Consider the following 20,698-nt stretch of genomic DNA (forward strand, 5'->3'; position numbering starts at 1 on the left):
AGATGTTAAGTGAATAGATTTTCTGAGTAAATACGGCAGCAGAGCACTCCTGACAAATTGTACAACAGTACTCAGTGTTCACTAAAGTGGAAAAATTGTAAGACAGTTCATCAGTTCAGACAGTAAAGAACTAAACTAAAATCATTTAATGCTGATGCTGAGGTGAAGCCTTCAGTATCTGGTCAGATCATAATAGACTCGCCCTCTTTACAACACTCAACATTGTTTTCTATGTTATGTTTGTATGTAAAATTGACTTGACTATATGCATTATCATAAAATACTAAATTCAGTGCATCTGCTGGAACCCAAAAGCATCGATTTAGAGGTCAAGAGATGCTTTGACATCCAGGTTACAAATAACCATTATTTCAAAGGCATTTAAATTAATATATTACAGTGTAATTAAGTCCTAATTAGTCTGAACCCTTATTTATATCCTGGTTTACATGCTGCTATGCTGTGGTGTAATATCCATACTGTACATTGCTCCTTGGAGATAATTGTTGTAAACAATGTAATCTCTCTCAGATCTTTGTTCTTCTTTTTTAATTTAATTTTTAACTTAATTTATTGTAAATTTGTTTCTTTTATTTATCTGATTGAGTTAAATGCACAATAATTCCAGTGTGCCTGTGCAAATAACAGTACAGTCTCTTGAATCTTGAATCTAGTTGTTGAAATAATAATAATTAAGATGCTGTTGAAACAACATTTATACCTGTGTAACGTCTAAAACATTTAGTCCAGTTTTAAGATGTCAACTCACCAAGTCAATGTCCTCTGAGTTTTACACAGACATGAAATGAAAATCTCATAGATAATTCCCATTTCCTGTTGTGATTCAAGAACAATATGGCTGACCTGCACCTTTACTACCAATTTTACAAAATATATCACTAATAGTTAATAATACATTATTTCTGTTCTGTTCTGATGTCAACTACAGTGTTATTAGTTGTTTTTTTTCCATAAATATAGTTTGTTTTCTATCAAACAGCATCATTTTATTGTCTGGTTACAGTGATTGAATCATAAATAATATAGTGTTGAACCCTGAGATTACACATGTACACAATACTTCAGCTGTGACACGACATACACTGACCTGGATTTTAATCATGAGAACAAAACAAAATGCTGACTTCTCCGTTTTCCTCACACACACACACACACACACACACACACACACACACACACACACACTCAGGTCGCTGTTCTTGCCGTGTGCAGTGAGGGGGAGCTGCTGCGATGATGTGGCTAATGAGGTGGAAAAAAACTAATTTGGGCTCACTTGAGATAACCAAACACACACACACACACACACATACTCACACTTTATGTCACACACCTCATATAGGAGATTGCCAGTGGTCCGTGATTAGACTTTATCACACACACACACACACACACACACACACACACCACGTGCGTCTTAGGGGATGTCCAAGCTGAAAAGAATCAGCCAAGTGGAAAACAGATTCTCTTCAATTATACCACTGGGACATAAGAGCAAACACTCCCCAAACACACACACACACACCTACATACAACACAGATACACACTCAAACTAGAGCTCTGAAGCCTTCAGGGAACATTATGTTCAAATATAAACGTCTAAAAAGATTTGGACAAAATATCCTCAACACGTGTGCAATCTCTGCCGTAAATTCTACTTTTATGAAGCTCATATATTTTCAGGTTTTTGTTGACAATGTCAGAAAGGTGATAACTCTACTAAATATATAAGCTTCATAAAAGTAGAATTTATGTCAGAGTTGTATTAGATTGCGCAGGTGTTCCTAATAAAATGCTCACTGAATGTAGTTTTGATTTTACTGTACTGTACTGTCTTTTACTACCAGGGAGAAACAAAGTCTGTAATTTTCAAATAATCCACTAATCGGTTTCTAGTAATTTGCTGAAATGTGTTAATATGAGTTTATCTCTGCGTGTGATTATATTTCATGGTAGGTAAGCTGTACTTTCCTGTAGCAACACTGCGGCTGTAACGATGAATGACTGAAACACTGAGCACTAATTACTGACAAGCTCAAAGCTCTTCCTGCCAAAACTCCTTTAATACCTGCCGGAGTTGTAAAACACTCCAGCTGTGCTGTTAAATCTCCTCTAATGAGAAATGAGAGGTGATATAATGTCACGTAAAGTCAAGTTAGATGAAAGTGAGCCAAATATGTTCGCAGTTTGAGAACTATTACTTCATAATTTTTTCCTTCTGACAGTCTGAAATGTTTAAAATAATAAAAAGATGTTCTTATTTGACTGTATGTTCAGGAGAGGGCCCAGTATTTGTATTTGTATCTGTATTTGTTGAGGCAGCAAAATTATTTGTATTTGTATTCGAATAAAAGTGGAAAGAGGCTTAAAAATCCTGTTTTTGTTTTTATTACGCTTTTAATTTTAGAAAATTAAAGTGTTACAATAAGTGTTCATGAAGCTTGTTCTTCCAACTCCCGGAGTGATGTCCAAATTAGGAAATGTGCATCATGTACAGCCAGAATAAAACATTGGCACTGTACGTTTCTGCAAACCACAGAAACGTTGAATATCTACTTTTCAACACATGAAATACGTTGCATATTAACATTTCAACAAAACGTATCATCTCAACATTTCTAAAGTAGTTAGTTTAGTTCACATGTGATCTATATGAGTTGATCTTTCCTATATAGCAGGAGGAGGGGCAGATGGATGGTTAGTAAGTTTGTTGGAAAGTTGGAAATCAGTAGAGAACGCGGTTCGAGACCACCTCGAAACTGAAACCAATGTCTGCTTCCTGTTTCAACTGACACTAGCAGGTGTTTTTAGCGAGACGTCAGGAGAAAACCCTTTTTTTAGTGAGACATGCTACGTTTGTAGAAATGTTGATATGATACATAATTCACGTGTTGAAACGTAGATATTCAACGTTTCTGTGGTTTGCAGTAAATGCCGACGTTTTCTTCTGGCGACTGGGTTGTCATGTAGCAGGTGGATGTGACTCCCCTTGTTGAGACCTGCTGATAGACGTCACAGCGGAGCAGAGGAGAGACACTGAGATAGTGATGTCATGGTTTATTTTTCTTCCTGAAAACAAATAATTTTTGAAATTATTTGTGTGAAACAAATATTTGTAAAAAAAAACACTATTTGTGCTTTGTATTGGGGCACACCCCTACTGTATATGTTAGATAAGCCACTCAGATTTAACACTTTGCAGAAGCAGCTATCCTCTGTTTCACACTTTCTTATTTAAATAGTCGGTGAGTTGTGTTGGTTGGAGCTGCAGATTACAGCTTTACAGTTATTGTTGTTGCATTACGGCTCATATTTATTCTTAATGTCTAACAGAGTCAAAGGTGGTTTGAGCAGCAGCATCATCCTGCAACATCAGCGTTTCGAGTGCTCGGTCAGCAAAATAACAACGAGTGAGCACATATTTCCTAAATGTTATGAATATTAGATTTAATTTTGGGAAAAGGGTTCATCTGTTAGTCAGTCGATACCCTGCAGGGCAGGTGTGCTCTGTTTGTTGACTCTCAGCGGTGTAGAGACCTGAGGGGATGTTCAGTGATCTGTGAAAGGATGAGATACAAGACGTGTCCACTGAAAGAGCCTTTAATTACAGCTGCATTCTGCTGTATCAGAGCACCGTACAGCAGGTTTTGTAGCTGACGTATCAAAGCCTGCAGTGAGACGGTATCGCTGCAGAGCAGAATTAAACAACGTCGTGTCTTTTGAGGAGATGAGCGTCGGTTCAGCTGCTTCAACAGACGAGACAGAGTGACGATAACCATCTGATCATCATCTTACGCTTGTTGTTTTAGCTCCTGTGAGGATGTTTTTGTAGCCTGATAATCACTGAATTACCCTCCTGTTTCACTTGTGACTGACAGATCTGTCCCGTCGACTGATGTCAGTTAGTGTATTTAATGTTGGATTAAGAGATATAAGAGTTCTGTAATAATATGTTTTCTTTTTACATCTTAAACCTCTTATAATGTGTTTTTATGTCTTCAGTAAAGCATCTTGCTTGTTGTTTAAAGGTGCTTTACAAATAAACCTGCATTTCCTTTCTTGCCTCTCAATTATGGAGACTTGAAGTGTTTAATATTAAATAAATAAATCAGTGAGACATTATGAGATAAATATGAACACATGCCCATTAAATCTATAATATAAGCATGAAACGTTCCTGCTTCTTTTCACAATAACAGAGCAGATCATTTTCATTTTAAAATCTTCTTTTTCAGTCTGTTTTCATTTTTTGATTTTTTGATTTTTTCATGTGATCAGCTGTTTTAGGTATTTATGTTAATATTGAACACTTTGAGTCTCCTGAAACAACGACTTGTACAGCAGCTGGTCTGATCTCATCCACTTCTCTCGCAAGTTTTAAGTTGCTATTTTTCATTTTTGGGGCCATTTGTCTGTTGCTGTTTTTTACTATGTTTTTGGCTCTTTCAAAGGAAGATAAGACTCCTGTTCTCTGATTGGTTGTTTTTCCAACAGCCATGAATGAACCTCGAACTGGAAGAACTGAAACAGTGATATATATATATATGTGTGTGTGTGTGTATATTTTGTGGAAAACCTTAAGTTCATCCTTCCTTGTAACTAAACTACATTATTTTGGAAAACATGAAATCACAACAAACATTAGATCTTGATTGTGAGAATATTACACCACCAGATACTGAACTGGTGAGAGAAGTCCATAAAGAGCCTGACTGGTTTCACTGGACCAGACTCCCATTAACCTACAGACAGTTTCACTACAGCCCAGTAAACAAGCAGCGGGGTGAAATCATAAAGACAGATCAATAAATAATGATGAAATTCATTTGTTTTTATCAGAATCAGCTGAAGAATGAAAGCATCGTTTATATAACTGCTGCTTATGTTGCTTCTGCTGTATAAAGCAACTCTTTGCTGACTGATACAGTACGAACTTGTTATTTCAGCTTTAGTCAGGAGTTGAGTTTGGATTAAAACCTCCACATGTCTCATCTGTTCAAAATAACATTTATTGGTGCGTATCGATGAATCTCTGCTGTTAACTGCACCTTCATGTTGAAGCTCCTCACTCACAGGTGATTAGTCGAGTTAATTTAAACTAGAGCTGAAACGATCCGTTGATTAAATCAATTAGCTGATCAACAGAGAATTAATCGACAACCATTATTGATAACTGATAATCGCTTCAGTTGTTTTTCAAGTAAAACTGCAGAACATTAGCTGGTTCATCTTCTTAAATGTGAAGATTTATTCACTTTTCTCTCTTTATCTTTGGGTTTGTGACATTTTTCACAAATTATTCTGACACTTTTTATTTCTCATCTCCCAGGAAACCAGGAGGAAGAGAGAGAATGACTCTGCAATTAAGGAACGTTATGATGACAGTATATTTATGCATCTTAACCACTAAACTCATTTTACCCAATTTATTCATAAAAAATCCAATAAATTGAGAAAATAATCAGCAAATTATTCAATAATGGAAACAACTGTTAGTTGCAGCTTCATTAAACCTTCTTCTCTTCTATCAGTGAGTCCTGCAGAGCTGCAGATCTGCTGACGTCATCAAATCAAACTGCAGCCAGAAAATCAGAAACATCATCAACAGTCTGAACATCTGAAGATCAAATGTTTGTGTTTGTTCATTTTTCAGATGTTGTTTGTTTCTATGAATCGTCCTTAATTAATAGTTTATATGTTGTAACTAATGACTGTAATAATGTTTAATAAACATATTGATCTCTTATAATATCATATTTTGGGTTGGCAGGTTGTGGTCCGTGTTTATCCATCATGACTCTTAGATTTGTCTTTTTTAGAGGATCAGCAATTAGTTGATTAATTGATTAGTCAACCAGTCAACAGTTCTGATAATTGATTGATCATTGGAGTCATTTTTCAATAAACTTCATTCCAGCTTCTCAGATGTGAATATTTTGTGGTTTCGCTGGTCTTCTGTCATATATTTTGGGTTTTTGACCTAAGATGTCGTCTCTGACATTTTATAGATTAATTATTGATCAATGTATCAAAAATAAAAATCAGTGGATGAATGAATAGTGAGATGAATCATCAGTTACAGGCCTGGTGTTTTCAGCTCGTTAGTTCCTCTCTGATAGAACTGATTGATCATCTTCAGAGGAAGAGCAGCACAACCAAACCTGAAACTTTCATAAAGGATTTATTGACATTAATAATTATTGATGAGTCTCTTAATGTTGCTGATGGCTGATTAGAAAGTGAGAAACTCTTTTGACCCTTTATTGATGACTATTAATGAGTCAACAGTCAGGGAGAACTAGAGAGCTGCTCTCATCGATAAAACTGATCTATAAAGAATTATTCAACCTTTAGTTACACTTTATAAAGCTTTTCATCAACGGATTCTTGTTTCTGATGTTTGTTCTGCAGATTCGATCAGAAACGAAGTGAATTTACAGTATTTATGATAAAGGATCGACGTCACCGCGCTGCCAGCTGGGACTAAAAGCTACCCGCACGCACACACAGGCGCGCGCGCACATACACGCGCACACGCACGGTGCAAATGGTGCATGAAATACCAAATGTAATGCCATATGTACCTCTCTCTCTCTCTCTCTTTAATAAACTCCATTTCTATTTGTCTTTATTTATTCTTTACGTGTATAAATCAGTAAATTAATATTTATCAGGATGAACTGGACTGTTAGTGGTTTAAATATCATCACTGAGGCCTTTCAGCCTGATGTTATTAATAAATGTTTCTCTTCTTTGCTTCGTGTAAAATTTCTAACAGCTGACATCTTTTTTTTTTTTTTTTTTTTTGCTCAAATCGCCTTAAAAAAACGGACATAAACAGCTTTAAAAGTGTTGATCAGTTCAGTCTGAGCTCTCCTGAGGTCGACATATAAATATATGAGATCATTAACGCGGTTATTGATCAGATGGATGAAATCAGATGCATCACGAGGCCTAAAGACGATCAGATTTAAAATGGTTAAAAAAAAAAAATCACTCCGACATGATGATGAATATTATAATTTAAATTCAAAGCTTAAGCGAATTTACTATAATAAAAAATATATATATATGATTTTATTATAGTTTATATTTATGATGTTTTAAACCTCCAAAGCTGCTTCCTTCTTATTAATTAATTTATTTATTTATTTATTTTACTGAGCAGAAGAAATATTATTCATTTGTGATTTTTTTTTTTTTTTTTGGTGATGAAAAAAAACCCGAATATTTTCAAGTCTCTTATTTTATTGTTTTTATTTGACAAGATCTTTAAATATTATTTTTAACCAGATTATTTTTTACGTTTTTATGACCATAAATCCAGATTTTAGACGTATAATATTTCCTTCAGATGTAGATAAATCAAATGTTGCAGCAGGATCCTGACATAAGGACACACTGTTTTAATAATTACAGGCCAAAAAATTAATTTTTTTTAACTAGCCTATAATTGTCTTACACACACATGAAGCTGCTGTGGTTCCGTACAGGTGAATGTCTCCATGTGACCGTGCAGGAGCTGCTGCTGCTGCCGCTGCTGCTGCTGCTGCCTCTCTAATGACAGATGATGAGTTTTTAGCATTGCTCAGTGAACTGGGCCCCGGGGCCATTTGTCACAGGCTGTCCAGAAACAAGCCAAGCATGGAAATGAATTTGTTCATTCACATAAAACAGCCCGCAAGAGCGTCCGCCTGCTTAACATGCAGCACAGTAACAACTGCTCCCAACACATAATCACAATGATTAGAACAGAGATCGTGAGATTCACTTTCTCACTACATAAAATCACAGAAAAGCAGATTCGCTTCCTTCTTAAAGCTTCTGTCACTTTCTGTAAACTTGATTAAATAGTTGATCTCATTATTATTATTTTTTTAAAATGCATAAACTTATCACAGCAACACGCAGCTCTTCATGCAGCTGCAGTTCAATGAAACGTGTCCTCACCTCTGTAGTTTGAGAGAATACATTTTAGCATTCGTCTCGTGTATCAGGTGAGATTTCTCCGAATTTGCAGCGTTAGTATCCATGTGTTCAGCCTGCAGTCGGTGTCCAGTCTGCATTTAAAAGGAAAGAATTCAAGGTGTGGTGTGTTGTTTTTTTGTTTTTTTTCCTGTAGGAGGATGCTGCAGGTGAGAATCGACAGGTCCTGATGTTCACTCGACGCGGGGAAAAGTCAGCCGAGACCTCGTAGTGAGCAGCACTGAGACTTCACAACAAAACGCAAAAAAAAAAATCCTTCATTGCGGTTGTTGGGAGGCAGGAGGAGGAAACCACATGCGGGATGTCTGAGGGAGGTTTTTTTTTTTTTTTTTTTTTTAAATTTGGTTGGAGTTGTAGCCTCAGACATGCAGCAGCAGCAGCAGCAGCAGCAGATCTTCACACTGCAGCTGATGTCTGTTCAACGCTGCAGCCACGAGCTCTAATAGGACATTCATCATCATCAATATCAACCAAAATCAATTCATACACAGAAACACACATGTGCGCGAGCTTTATGTCGTTTTTACTCATACAGATTACAACAATAATGTGGAAAAAATACTTTAAAATGATATATGTTAAATAATATTTAACAGATTTATTGTCTACAGACTACAGTTTGTTTTCATTTCACTGCACAATCTGACGCTGACACAGTTTTATTTTATGTATCAGGTTAAAAAAGATAAATGATTTTCATCATACATCATATCTGCCTTTATGTCACTTATATTGACATCAGCTTGATTTAATGTAAAAAGCTGAGCAGATTTACAGGAAAAGATATACAGACGTTTATCACAGATCAGTCTTAAGAGAATTTAAAAGATAAAAAATAATATTTGTCTGTCTCTAAAAAGATAAACATGCATATCCATCTAAAAAATGCATAAAGATACTAAAAGATGAATTATAGAATACTTAAAATTTTCAAAAGATTAACAGAATTGTGTCCATTCAACAAGATAAACATATTCATATCAAGATTAAATATAGGCCTAAATAGATAGATAGATAGATAAATAGATAGATAGATAGATAGATAGATAGATAGATAGATAGATAGATAGATAGATAGATAGTTGTGTAAGTTGAATATTGGACCATGATTGTAGTCCCGCCCCCTTAAAAATTGGATTTTTAATGAGCTCAGAGAAACTTTCCTCCCTCAGCAGATGAATGTGAAAACAAACTCTGCACATACATCATTCTGCTCAGAGAAGAAGAACAAACATCCAACTGAAGGAACAAGAAGAAAAAGGATGTCTTAAGGATTTTAACGGAGCAATTATACCCTTTTTGTAAAAAAATAAATAAATAAAACAACAAAACAAATCAGACACACATTATTTTTCCAGAGTATTTTTTAATTTTATTTGTGGTTCCCAACCTTTATGGTTTGTGACCCCTTAAAATGAAGCTAATTCTACATGAGGCCCTCTTGTTTTATTTCAATAACTTATAGAGGCTCGAGGAGATAAAACACAGTAATTCATAATAAATAACGCAAATATTTGAGGACAGTTTGAAAAAGATGTCAGAAATATGTTTTTTTTCTGTTGTCCTATCCCGTCTTATCATTTTGCGACCCCTCAGATAGATCCAGTGAACCTTTATAGGGGTCCCGACCCCCAGGTTGGGAACCACATTGTGATACATGTCTGTATATTTAATTTTTCATTTCTCCTGACTACATTAAATGCACCGCCAGTTTACGCGTCCTGACGTCATGACGCTTCCAGTGTTTGGTTTCCGCGCCGCGCCGAGACGACATGGAAACAAGCAGCAGTGACACGAAACCGGAGGAGCAGCAACAGCCAGACGATGGCATGGAGGCGGACAGGTCGATGTCCAGGTCCGACAGGTAAAGTACAGACTATGAAACGTCTGTGGCGCGGCCGTGAACGTCGCTCCGCCGCGAATAAACGGGCCGTGTCGGCGAGCTGACGCAGCTAGCCGGCTAGCTCCCGTCCCACGCATTGTTTGTGAGCGTGGCTGTAAATGAAGACGCTGACATACACACACACACGCGAGACATTTAATTTTAACCACATTAAACCAACAATAAAGTGTTTGAGACTGAATCCTTTTACATCTGTAAGAAGTCCGTTGAAATGTACATCTTTGTTAAAGCTAGCTATCCTCTCTCAGCGCTTTTAACGGTCCGGTCCAGCTTCAGGGAGACTTCACGCCAGACTTCACTGAAAAAATGACGATTTATGCACAACCGCTCGTTATTGAAGCGTTATAACGGACATAACGTCATTTAACGTCGTCTCAATACGGCTCGATTAATTCGGCATGATTACACATCACCCATCACCCTTAATTACCCTCACCCTGCCTTGTGAGAGCATATTCTGGTGGGAAAAACCCGACAACAATGAGCGAGACAACCGACTAGTTTAGACAGGAAATTGAAGCGAGTTTTGCACATCGTCAACCAGCTCATTCATAACACGTAGCACTAAGGATGCGCAGAGGGATCAGGTGTCTGTCTGACCTGGATGTGTGTGTGTGAATCGGGATAGCTGCCAACACCTGCCCACTCTTGTGCTTTAATACAGTATTACATCACCCACGAGGATTATGTAGAACTGGGCACAAAAGGAGAAATGTAGACAATTGAAGCATTTATCCTTCACTCATGCATAAATCATTTGCTGCTTTTTTTGTTGTAGGCAGATATTTAAGTATTAGCTTTTCCATTTTCCTCTCTAAATACTAACGAGGGCACTTGCTGCACAGATAAACACACTTTTAATATTTAAAAATGCAAAAGCAGTAGGTGAAATAGGATTTGAGCATTTGCATTATTGCAGCAGGTTAAGAAATAAATTATTACTTCAATAATTTACACAAATTAGTCGGAGGAAAGCTTATATTTACAGTACAAACAGTAATTTTGTCTAAAGTGGCTTATATTGTTTGGGTTCATCATCTTGTTCAAGGACACTTTGACGTGCAGACGGGGAGCGATGGTGGGGATTGATCCACCAACCCCACAATTAATGGCGTCTTCTGCTCCACCACCTGAGCTTCCTCAGCTGCCCGATTACACCCGATCCGCCCGCCGCACTTTCTCTCATTAGACTGTGCAGAAGTAGACGCTGAAGGGCGGCTGGAAGTTTAGATAAGCATCTTATCTAAATGAAGTCATGCCCAGTGAGGAACCAGCACACTAAACTCATTTGTAAAAGGATAAGATAAGGATAATTAGAATTAAATTTAACCTGATATTCTCCAAATACAGGACAGAATAGGACACAGAGATTATAGTAATAGGAACTGGAGACTTTAAGGCTGCAACTAATGATTATTTTCAGTATCTGTCAGTTGTTTTCTTGATTAATCGATTAGTTTTTTGGTCCGTAAATGATCAGAAAATGGTGAAAAAGTCCAAGATGACGTCTTCAAATGTCTTGTTTTTTGTCCACAACCCAAAGATATTTAGTTTACTGTCACAGAGGACTAAATAAACCAAAAAATATTATATTCACATTTAAGAAGCTGGAATCAGAGAATTTGAACATTTTCTATTCAAAAAGTGACTCAAAACGATAGGAGACTTGTCACAAAGTATCTCAGCCAAATGATGACAGCCTTACTCATGTGAACGGTGACCCCCCCCCCCCATCGTGTACCGAGCTGCGTCCAGGGCAGCGGTGTGATTTCCTGGGGAGTGTTGGCAAGTTCCTCCTTCCTCTCCCTCAACCACACCGACAGCAGGAACTTCACTGTGGAGAGTTCAGAGCGAGACACCAGAGAGAACAGACTCCCTCTCATCTCTCTGCAGGACAGACTGTCTGCAGGTCCTCACAAGGCCAATTATTAAAATATCTTTAGCACTTAGCTGCTCATACATGGCTTAAATGTGATTAGATGTGTTTTATTCAGAAATAAGCTGATTTTTATAGCATTTAAATATTTTTTGGGTCGTAATTTGCTTTTTAAATTTCAGACTTTCTTGTATTAAGCTTTGTGGAACCTGTAGATATCTTGTGTTTACTAAAATGTCTATTGGAGCAGCAGCATGGGGGTCAACTATGAGCTAACAAGGCATCTCTGATGGCAACAAGGACACACACAAAATAAATAAATATGACAATAAGCAACCAGTCACAGGGATTAGATTAGAGCTGCAACCATTGATCGTTTTAAGTCATTTTCTCTGATTCCAGCTTCTCAAATATGATTATTTTCTGGTTTATTTAGTCTTCTAGGGTAGTAAACTGAATATCTATCATACATTCATTAGATCAGATCAGAGCTGCAACTAACCATTATTTTCTCAATTAATCGTTTGGTTTATCAGATGTTATAAAATTGTGAAAAACTGCCGTTCATAGCTGCTTACAGCTGTGTGACGACTTCAGTTCAAATGACTTTTATATCTGTTGAAGGAAAACAGAAAATCTTCACATCTAAGAATCTGGAACCAAAGAATATTTGGCATTTTTGACGCAAATGACGACTTGATTATCAAAATAGTTTCTGATTAATTTTCTAATCGCTGTAGATCAGATCAATATCTGAGCAGTTCTGTAGTAAAATATGTTGTTATGTAAGTTTATATTAGTTGAGATGAAATTAAAGTGTTGCACCGCAGACGTCTGTTATCTTTCTGTCTTTCAGCGGGAGTGGAGATGATTCTCTGGACGGTTTACCGAAACACGTCCCCCGCTGCCCTTTGACCCCATCCTTATCGCCACGGAAACGGACCACGAGCCAATCTAAGACAGAGCCTCCACTGCTGAGGACCAATAAAAGAACCATCTACACCGCCGGCAGACCGCCGTGGTACAACGTCACCGGGACGACCTTCAAAGAGGCCTTCGTCATCGGTGAGAGAACATCCAACATCACAGAATGATATGTAGTCCAGGTGATACGTGAAAATTATGTTCACTTTCTCATAAAAGCATGAAACTTGGCAAACTTGTACAGTTTGGGGCCCTGAACATTTTCAGAAACGGAGCCGTCGCAAAAACACTTTGTGGCAGCCATTTTGCTTTCCACCCATAAGCGAATTACGTATTTTGCACCAAATCACCTGAACCAGACATGATAAACATGATGATGATGATGGTGATGTCTACCCCCATGTTCTGATGGTCAAGGATTACAATGATACCATATACAACATCATTAACTGTTCAGGTGAATAGTTCACCCCTTAAGATCCACCATTTTTATAGATTTATTAGCCAAATACCCAAATGGAAAAGCTTATAACAGAAGAACTGTGAGGCCGTGATGCCTGTATCAGGCTTCATTTGACATCTTCTAGTTTCTGGAAATGTGTTTGTTTAGCATGTAGCTAAAACACAAACAAAACTACATCAGTTCAAATAAGTGTTTTTGGTCCTCGTCTATAATGAGTCATATTTGAATAACAATAATTAGGACATGCTTTATGCCACAACTATGCAGAACAACATAAACCTTCAACATCTTGTCAACTAGGGAGTTTTTAGTTTGTGGTGTCCCCGAACCTCTCCAATCAACATATGTACAATACAATAATATATATATATATATATATATATACAATTTTTAAAACTACAATAAATGTAAAAAATGCTCAGGCATTATTTTTGAGCGCTCTGGCGTCACTACAGGCGTTTTTACAGCATCTTGCTGATCAGCACAGTAAAATATCCGCCTCAGGACGAGCAGCAGTAAAATGAAGCGTGACAGAGAGACTGTGTGTGTGTGTGTGTGTGTGTGTGTGTGTGTGTGTGTGTGTGTGTGTGTGTGTGTGTGTGTGTTTGATGTTCCGTGGTTAAACACATCAGATTGGCATGAGTGGGAATGCGTGGGGGTGGGGGGGGGGGGGAGGTGGGTGGACATTATCTTTAGTAGGCAATCTGTTATTGTCAATAGGTCGCAATGACTGGTTACAATTTCACACTCGGCTGTACTGAGGTCGATGAGGCTCCGGCTTTAAAAGGACCAGACTGTGTAAAAGCAGGAGAACTGGACACAGCAAAGCTGCATTAAAGGTCAACAGAAAATAAAGAGAAAGGAGTGAAAGACGGATAAACAATGAGGAGTATTAGAGTTAAAAAAAAAAGGAGCTCGGGGAGGGTTTAGAAGATGCAGAGATGGCAAAAAACGCCTGAACAAAAGGAGAAGTGAAGAAGAGGTGAAGTGAGGACAGCAAAAACAACACAGTGAAGCGTCATAGATACCAAAGGTTGTTTGCTATCTCTTCAGTCTGGTTTTATTGCTAATGGAAACGGTTTTATCTGCCGTAGCAGCTCGTTTCATTGGCCGAGCTTCACTTGCTGGGCGGCGCACTTTAAAATCTGTCATTTATGCTGAATCAATAAGCTTTGAGCTCCTTTTTTAATGTATGAATTTACAAGTGAGAACTAGTATTTCTACAAGCCTTTTCCAGAGATGTAATCATGTGTAGAAATGGGCTTCTTCCTCCCAGTCAGCAGTTTTGACCTTGATAAGTTTTACCTGAGCAGAAAAATCCCAGTCCAACATTTCACTGGGAGTTGTTTATACCACAGAAGTAGCTCCGTAGGCTATTTCTGCTCCTGCACACACACACACACACACACATATGCACTACACACACGACTCTTCCTAGGAAATGCATCCTGTTTTTCACCCTCTTGCCAGCCAACCAGCTCGTAGTCTTGGCCCGGTTCCCAGAGATGGTGGTCCTGAGGGATTGCTGTTGTGGTCTGTAACCCAGGAGGTCAAGAGAGAGAGAGGAAAGCAGCGCTTCACACTAACTTTTGTTTTACATCACTGGCACTAAACTACGACACGTTTTTTTTTTTACTTCAGTGCAAAATATGGTTGCACTCACATATTTTCTGCAATGTCAAGCAAGAAGAGAGAGCTGAAAGGAAGAGTTAATAAACCTGACAGAACGTTAATCACCAAACATTTTACTAATTTATCAAGTAAAAATAGCTGCTCTAATGTTAGATGTGGTGTTTTCTCTGTTTTATACGATTTAAACTCAAATATCTTTGAGACTTTGTACATTTGAAAACATCGTTTTTGGTTTTTTTTTCAAAGTTGTGATGTCACTATTTTTTTTTTTTTCACATTGACAAGAGCTGCATAAAGGGCCAGTAGAAGATAAATAAGGAATTTAATTTAATAATTGTAAATCATGCAGAGATATTCCAGTAGAGCTCAAGTATAAAGATAAAGAGCTGGAAATGATGATGCATGATGCGTCTCTTTAATTCTTTCAGTTTTTCAAGCAAAACTACTAAATGTTTGACAGTTCCAGCTTCTCAAAATGTGAAGATTTACTGTTTTTCCTTTAAATATATGACAGTTAATTGAACATTTCAGAGTGTTAGACATCACGGTGGCCTCTGAGAAACTGTGAAAATCATTGTTTTCAGTATTTTTAAATGATTACTAGACTAATCGAGAACATAATCAGCAGATAAATTAATAATGAAAACAATCGTTAGTTGCAACTCTGTCTGAGACGATTCCATTTTATTGTAGGTGTTTTGGTGGATATATTACATAATCTGGTCAGAAGAAACTATGTTTAATTTCAATAGTAAAAGGAAGAAAACAACAGCAGCAGCGTTCATGAGAGTTCATTAATGTGGCAGAACTGAAGTGGTTCTACTTCCTGAGCGGCTGCAGCAGCAGCAGCAGCAGCAGCAGAAACGACTGACAGCTGCAGGTATGAGGTGGTCGTGTTCCTCTATAAGAGAACCGTCCTGAATCTGTCACCGTCTACAGCTTGTGATCTTTTCCAATTTTTCACAGACAGTTTTAGATGTGAGAAGGAGGAACAAACTCACCAGGGAAGCAGAATCAAAGTCAGTGAGGTGAAATCTCCAACATTGTAGTTGTTGGTGATATGTCAACAACCCCTGCGGTCATTATGCACTAGAGTTAATGAGGTGTCTTACAGGTGTCTGATTTGACACATTTGACCTTCCCGTCATCCCGACCTAAACCTAAGCGTCCCGTTGACTGAGCCATCATGACCTCCAGCACATCACCTGCCCAGCTTCTGCATCAGTGGTTGAACTGGTGGAGCTCTACAGTAGATCTCTGAGCAGCGTCTGTGATCTTCTTGCTCTTGTCAAGACACGTGAGGTCAATTTTTCACGCTGCTGCTCCCCGGTTCAGTCATGACCTGCAGGAAAATAAAAGCAGCTGGACGCGTCCCGGATCGACGCTCTGGGCTCGCTGTCCATTAACCGGCCTTCCGTGAACATCAAAGGACTCCAAATCCCTTAAAGATGCTCACAGTTCTAATTAAACCTAATTAATAACAATCCTGGCAACCCTCTCTGCCTCATCCTGTCATCGACCCTCAGTCTCAGCCCCCTGATCCCCCAAACCATCAACCTCTCCCTTCAAACTGGTAGTGTCCCATCTGCCCTCGAGGTCCAAGTCATCCACCCCCTCCTCAAGAAGCCCACCCTGGACCCACAAGTTCTTGCCAGCAGTTGCATCTCCAACCAGTCTTTCCTGTCCACGGTGTTTGGAGAAGGTGGTTCCTGCTGAGCTTCAGGACCACCTGAAACAGCAACCCATTTAGTTTATTTTCATGTATCAGCGCCCGGGTTCATCAAATTTGCTGTTAGCAAGCAGCTGCTCTCGCGTCTCTCTGGGTCTCGTTGCTCAGGCCTGGCGAGCAGAACACTGGCAGAAACCCTGCATTCAGGAAGCTGCAACCACCAAATACGTCTCATTTTTGCTTGAAAAATTATTGCTAATATGATTATTTGATTAATAAAATAGTTGCTGATTCATTTTCTCTCGACTGATTAATCGACTTATTGGTGCAGCTCTACTGGGAGAGATGATCAGCTGTTAAATTAGTTGATTTAAGTCGCTTTTTGATGAAAAATGCCCAAATTTTCTGGTATTAATTTCTCAAATGTGAGGATTTAATGTTTTTTATTTCTCTGTTAATCACTGTTAATGAAGCATCTTCTGTTTGATTGATCTGCGTCAGTGACGGTGTTGTTGTGGTTCTCGGTGTTTCCCCGCCGCAGGTCTGTGTGGAGGAAGTGCTTCTGGGAAAACCACAGTTGCCAATAAGATCATTGAAGCGCTGGATGTTCCCTGGGTGGTTCTGCTCTCCATGGACTCTTTCTACAAGGTACAAAAACCCAGCTGACAGTAAAAGTAAAGCTTCATTTAAAGTGTAAATAAGAGCTTTGATTAATTTAGCATTTTTACTTATAACAACAATAAAAACTCTGTAATCTGTCAGATCAGTCACTCAGCATTTTAAACTCACTGTTCCACAATAATTAAGCCTTTGATTTTAAAATAATGCGCCTAGTTGGTGTAAATTAAACATTAAATTGATGTAAAGCCTTGTAGACAGCAGGACATTCGTGCTGATTTCAGCATAAGGAGTAAAAGCCCCTGACCGACTGATCGCTTCATATCCGTTATATATCGCTCTCCTCTGAGAACAGACGTCGATGCTTCGCTCTGCTCGCTGAATCCGAGAGCCGTTATGTCTCTGTGGATGAAATGAAATAAGTAGGGAGGGATAATTAATCCTTCACATAGTTAGATTTAAATTTCTGATGTTTTATACACAGTTTTCACCACCAGCAGAGAATATTTAGATGGATAATGAAGAGTTTTTGGTAGCAGCATCTTTATTTTGAACGCAGCATTGAGCCTCCTTTAAATTAAATTTTACAGATGAGGAAGTAAACTTTCACAAGCTGTGTGTTCAGTAGACGACAGTAAAGGGTATCAGGACAAATATAGATAGAAAGATCAAGGAGATAACATGCAAGTATTGTAGGAGATGCTAAACTAAATGTCTCATTTAGTCATTTTTGTATGAAATGTATGTTGAGAAACCAACCATTGTTACTCATGATTACACACTGTCGTCGTTTACTGTTTGTGTTTGTTTGTGTCTCAGGTGTTGAATAAAGAGGAGCAGGAGCTCGCAGCCAAAAACGAGTATAACTTCGACCATCCTGACGCCTTTGACTTTGAGCTGCTGGTCACCGTCCTCAGAAAGCTGAAGAAAGGAAAAAGCATCAAAGTCCCGGTTTACGACTTCACGTCTCACTGCAGACGCAAAGAATGGGTAAAAGACTCTCTCACTAACTGAGCCGACTGTTTGCTAACTGCTGTTTTTAGATGGGATTTGTTTGTTCCGGACCGTTTGAATGAGGCGTCACAACCTATAAAAACCAAGTTGCTGTTGACAGAGTTTACAGTGTGTGTTTTCCCAGTTCTCAATGCAAACTGCAGCGTGAAGAAGCAACTCAAGCTGATTGTTGGTGGATGTGAACATTAGATTTTGTGTTCTTACAGGACCTGGTGGCTGCATTACTTTAATTGTCTACCTGTGTTGTCTGTTATGTTTACTTAAATGTTAAAAAATGTGCACTTTTCAGACTATTAAGACTAAAAAAATTAGTGAATGTTGGTAATAATAAGTCTTTATAAGTTTTTATGGCTGTTTCATGCACATTTCCAGCCTCTATATTTATATTCTGGGGCTCTACTGGAATATCTTTGCATGATTTACAGTTAAAAACTCCTTATTTATCTTCTACTGGTCCTTTATGCAGCCCCTCAGTTCAGCCTCTGTCTGTAACAGGCCGTTGTAGCTCCTGTCTCTTTAAGACCCGCCTCCTGATAAGCCCACTCTGTTCTGATTGGTCAGCTTCAGGAAGCTTCCTCCGGCCCCGGAGGCTACGTAAACAAACAATAGCAGCAGGATTTCACTTCTTTTTCTCCTTCTTTACTCAAAACATAAACTTCTCAAACCCATCCGTACACGTTGGAGCTGAATCTGATCTAAAATATGTGAGTGAACAACGTGAACGACACATGGAAACAACCTTAGCAACAAAGATGCAAACAATCTGGCATCACTTTGATGAGGAAGTGGAGGTCGCTTTACAAACAAAGCAGGTTGAAGCCCTGAGTTTTGACTTGAAGGCAACATTGGACTTTTTAACTTCTGGTTCTCTTTCAGCAGAATTTCACCGTATCATCAGGATGATCATTTAATCCTATAAAAAACAACAATACTGTCGCTGCTTCTTAATCAGTTGGAGCAGAATTCATCATCTAATCTGTATTGATTAAATATTTCTGTTGCTTTAATTATAGTTAAAAAACTGAGACCTTTGTAAGAGTTAATCTATTAACATCAAAAACCAAAAAGAAGAAGTAATCTGTGCTGCGTTTTGTAATTTTCAGGATTTTAACAGCACTCACAGATCACTGAACTCCCTCAGGGATGCTCTGTATTAGCCGCATGAGCTGAGGCCAATTAAGACGCCTGCTAATTTGCTAATTATTAAGGATTTATCGTACGGGGACTTTACCCCGCAAAAGAGCTCGAATCCCCCTCCCGAAAGCATCGTGAAGAATCAATGCGGTGGCGGTGTCGCACTCTGACAACCGCTCTCTATTCCTTTGCGATGTAATTTCATGGCTGAAAGGCGCAACAGCACACGGAGAAAACGCCGATCACGACTCGTGACGCAGAAATCACTTTATGGAGCCTTTTTTTTTTTGGAGTGATTGTAATTAAGCTGCTCGGGGGCAGCTAGCCTGAGGCTGTATATCCTCAGTGTGTGTGTTTGTCTGTAATCACAGGATGCAGTTGAGTCTTCTTCTTCTTCGGTGGTAAAACTAGAGGTCACCTTCTCTCTCTCAGAGCATCTACACTTTAATATGTTCCCCACTAAATCATCTCTTAGCAAAGAACAAGGAAATGAACAAATCGATAAACACTCATCTGTTTCTTTAGGATTCACTTTCTTCTTTTCACACACACACACACACACACACACACACACACACGTCGCCGGCTCGCTCTCTTTGTTTCTTCTTTTCTCTCTTTGCTCTCTTTCTCTCAAAATCAATACTGAAGTGTTCAGTCCATTGACTTCAGCGTGAAGCTGGTCAGAGGAAGGTAATAGGATTGTGACATACTCAGCAGCATTTTGTCTTTGATTGAGGCGGTGATTAATCTCACACACACACACACACACACACACACACACACACACACACACACACACACACACTCACACACACACTCTCTCCTGGTAGTAAAGCAGGTTCAGGATGAGGTTCATCAGATAACGATGAAGAACATGAATACAGCAGGTCGATGTTGTCTGTGTGTAATGCAGCATTTTCTCTTTTTTCCTTCTGGTGAGTAAAGCTGCAACGATTAGTTAATCAATCAGCTGTTTGACAGAATATTAATGTGTTATCAATTATTTTGATAGCGATTCATCATTTTGAGTCATTTTTGATGAAGAAATGTTAAACTTCTCTCTTGGTTCCAGCTTCTTAAACGTGAGTATTTTCTGGTTTCTTTTAGTCCTCGTTGATAATAAACTGAATATCTTTGAGTTTTTATGTTGCATGATGGACTTTGAGAAATGCTGGTCAACCATCCAAACAACTCATCAATGAATTGAGACAATGTCATTAGTTAATCTGCCTGTTATATTTTTAATTAATCGATTAACTGTTTGGTGTAAAAATATCTGAAAACAGTCAAATGTTTCCATCATGATGTTCTTGAGCCCAAAGTGACTTCATCACGTGTCTTTTTTTGTCTGATCAAACGTCCAAAATCCAAAAATAATCAGTTTACTATGATGTCAGACAACAAATAGCAGAAAATTCTCACATCTGAGGAGCTGAAACCATCAAATATTTGACATTTCT

At 38.4% G+C, this 20,698-nt stretch overlaps 2 protein-coding genes across 5 annotated transcripts in view; one reads left to right on the forward strand and one right to left on the reverse strand.

Annotated features, from left to right (window-relative positions):
* Positions 1 to 20,698, reverse strand: part of slc30a2 (solute carrier family 30 member 2) — a 48,235-nt gene that overhangs the window by 16,197 nt on the left and 11,340 nt on the right. For 3 of the 4 annotated variants that reach the window (XM_044376239.1, XM_044376238.1, XM_044376241.1), the window contains exon 3: positions 7,970 to 8,079. The exons of the other annotated variant lie outside the window; for it this stretch is intronic. In XM_044376239.1, coding sequence (XP_044232174.1) covers positions 7,970 to 8,052 — 83 coding nt within the window. In that variant the 5' untranslated portion in view covers positions 8,053 to 8,079. The remainder of the gene's footprint in view (positions 1 to 7,969; positions 8,080 to 20,698) is intronic. 4 annotated transcript variants of the gene reach the window in all.
* Positions 9,710 to 20,698, forward strand: part of si:ch211-243j20.2 (uridine-cytidine kinase-like 1) — a 32,387-nt gene continuing 21,398 nt past the window's right edge. Inside the window, exons 1-4 of the mRNA XM_044376237.1 lie at positions 9,710 to 9,869; positions 12,641 to 12,849; positions 17,014 to 17,120; positions 17,910 to 18,080. Coding sequence (XP_044232172.1) covers positions 9,778 to 9,869; positions 12,641 to 12,849; positions 17,014 to 17,120; positions 17,910 to 18,080 — 579 coding nt within the window. The 5' untranslated portion in view covers positions 9,710 to 9,777. The remainder of the gene's footprint in view (positions 9,870 to 12,640; positions 12,850 to 17,013; positions 17,121 to 17,909; positions 18,081 to 20,698) is intronic.

Source organism: Thunnus albacares, chromosome 16 (genome assembly GCF_914725855.1).
Source record: "Thunnus albacares chromosome 16, fThuAlb1.1, whole genome shotgun sequence".
NCBI classification, from domain to species: Eukaryota; Metazoa; Chordata; class Actinopteri; order Scombriformes; family Scombridae; genus Thunnus; species Thunnus albacares.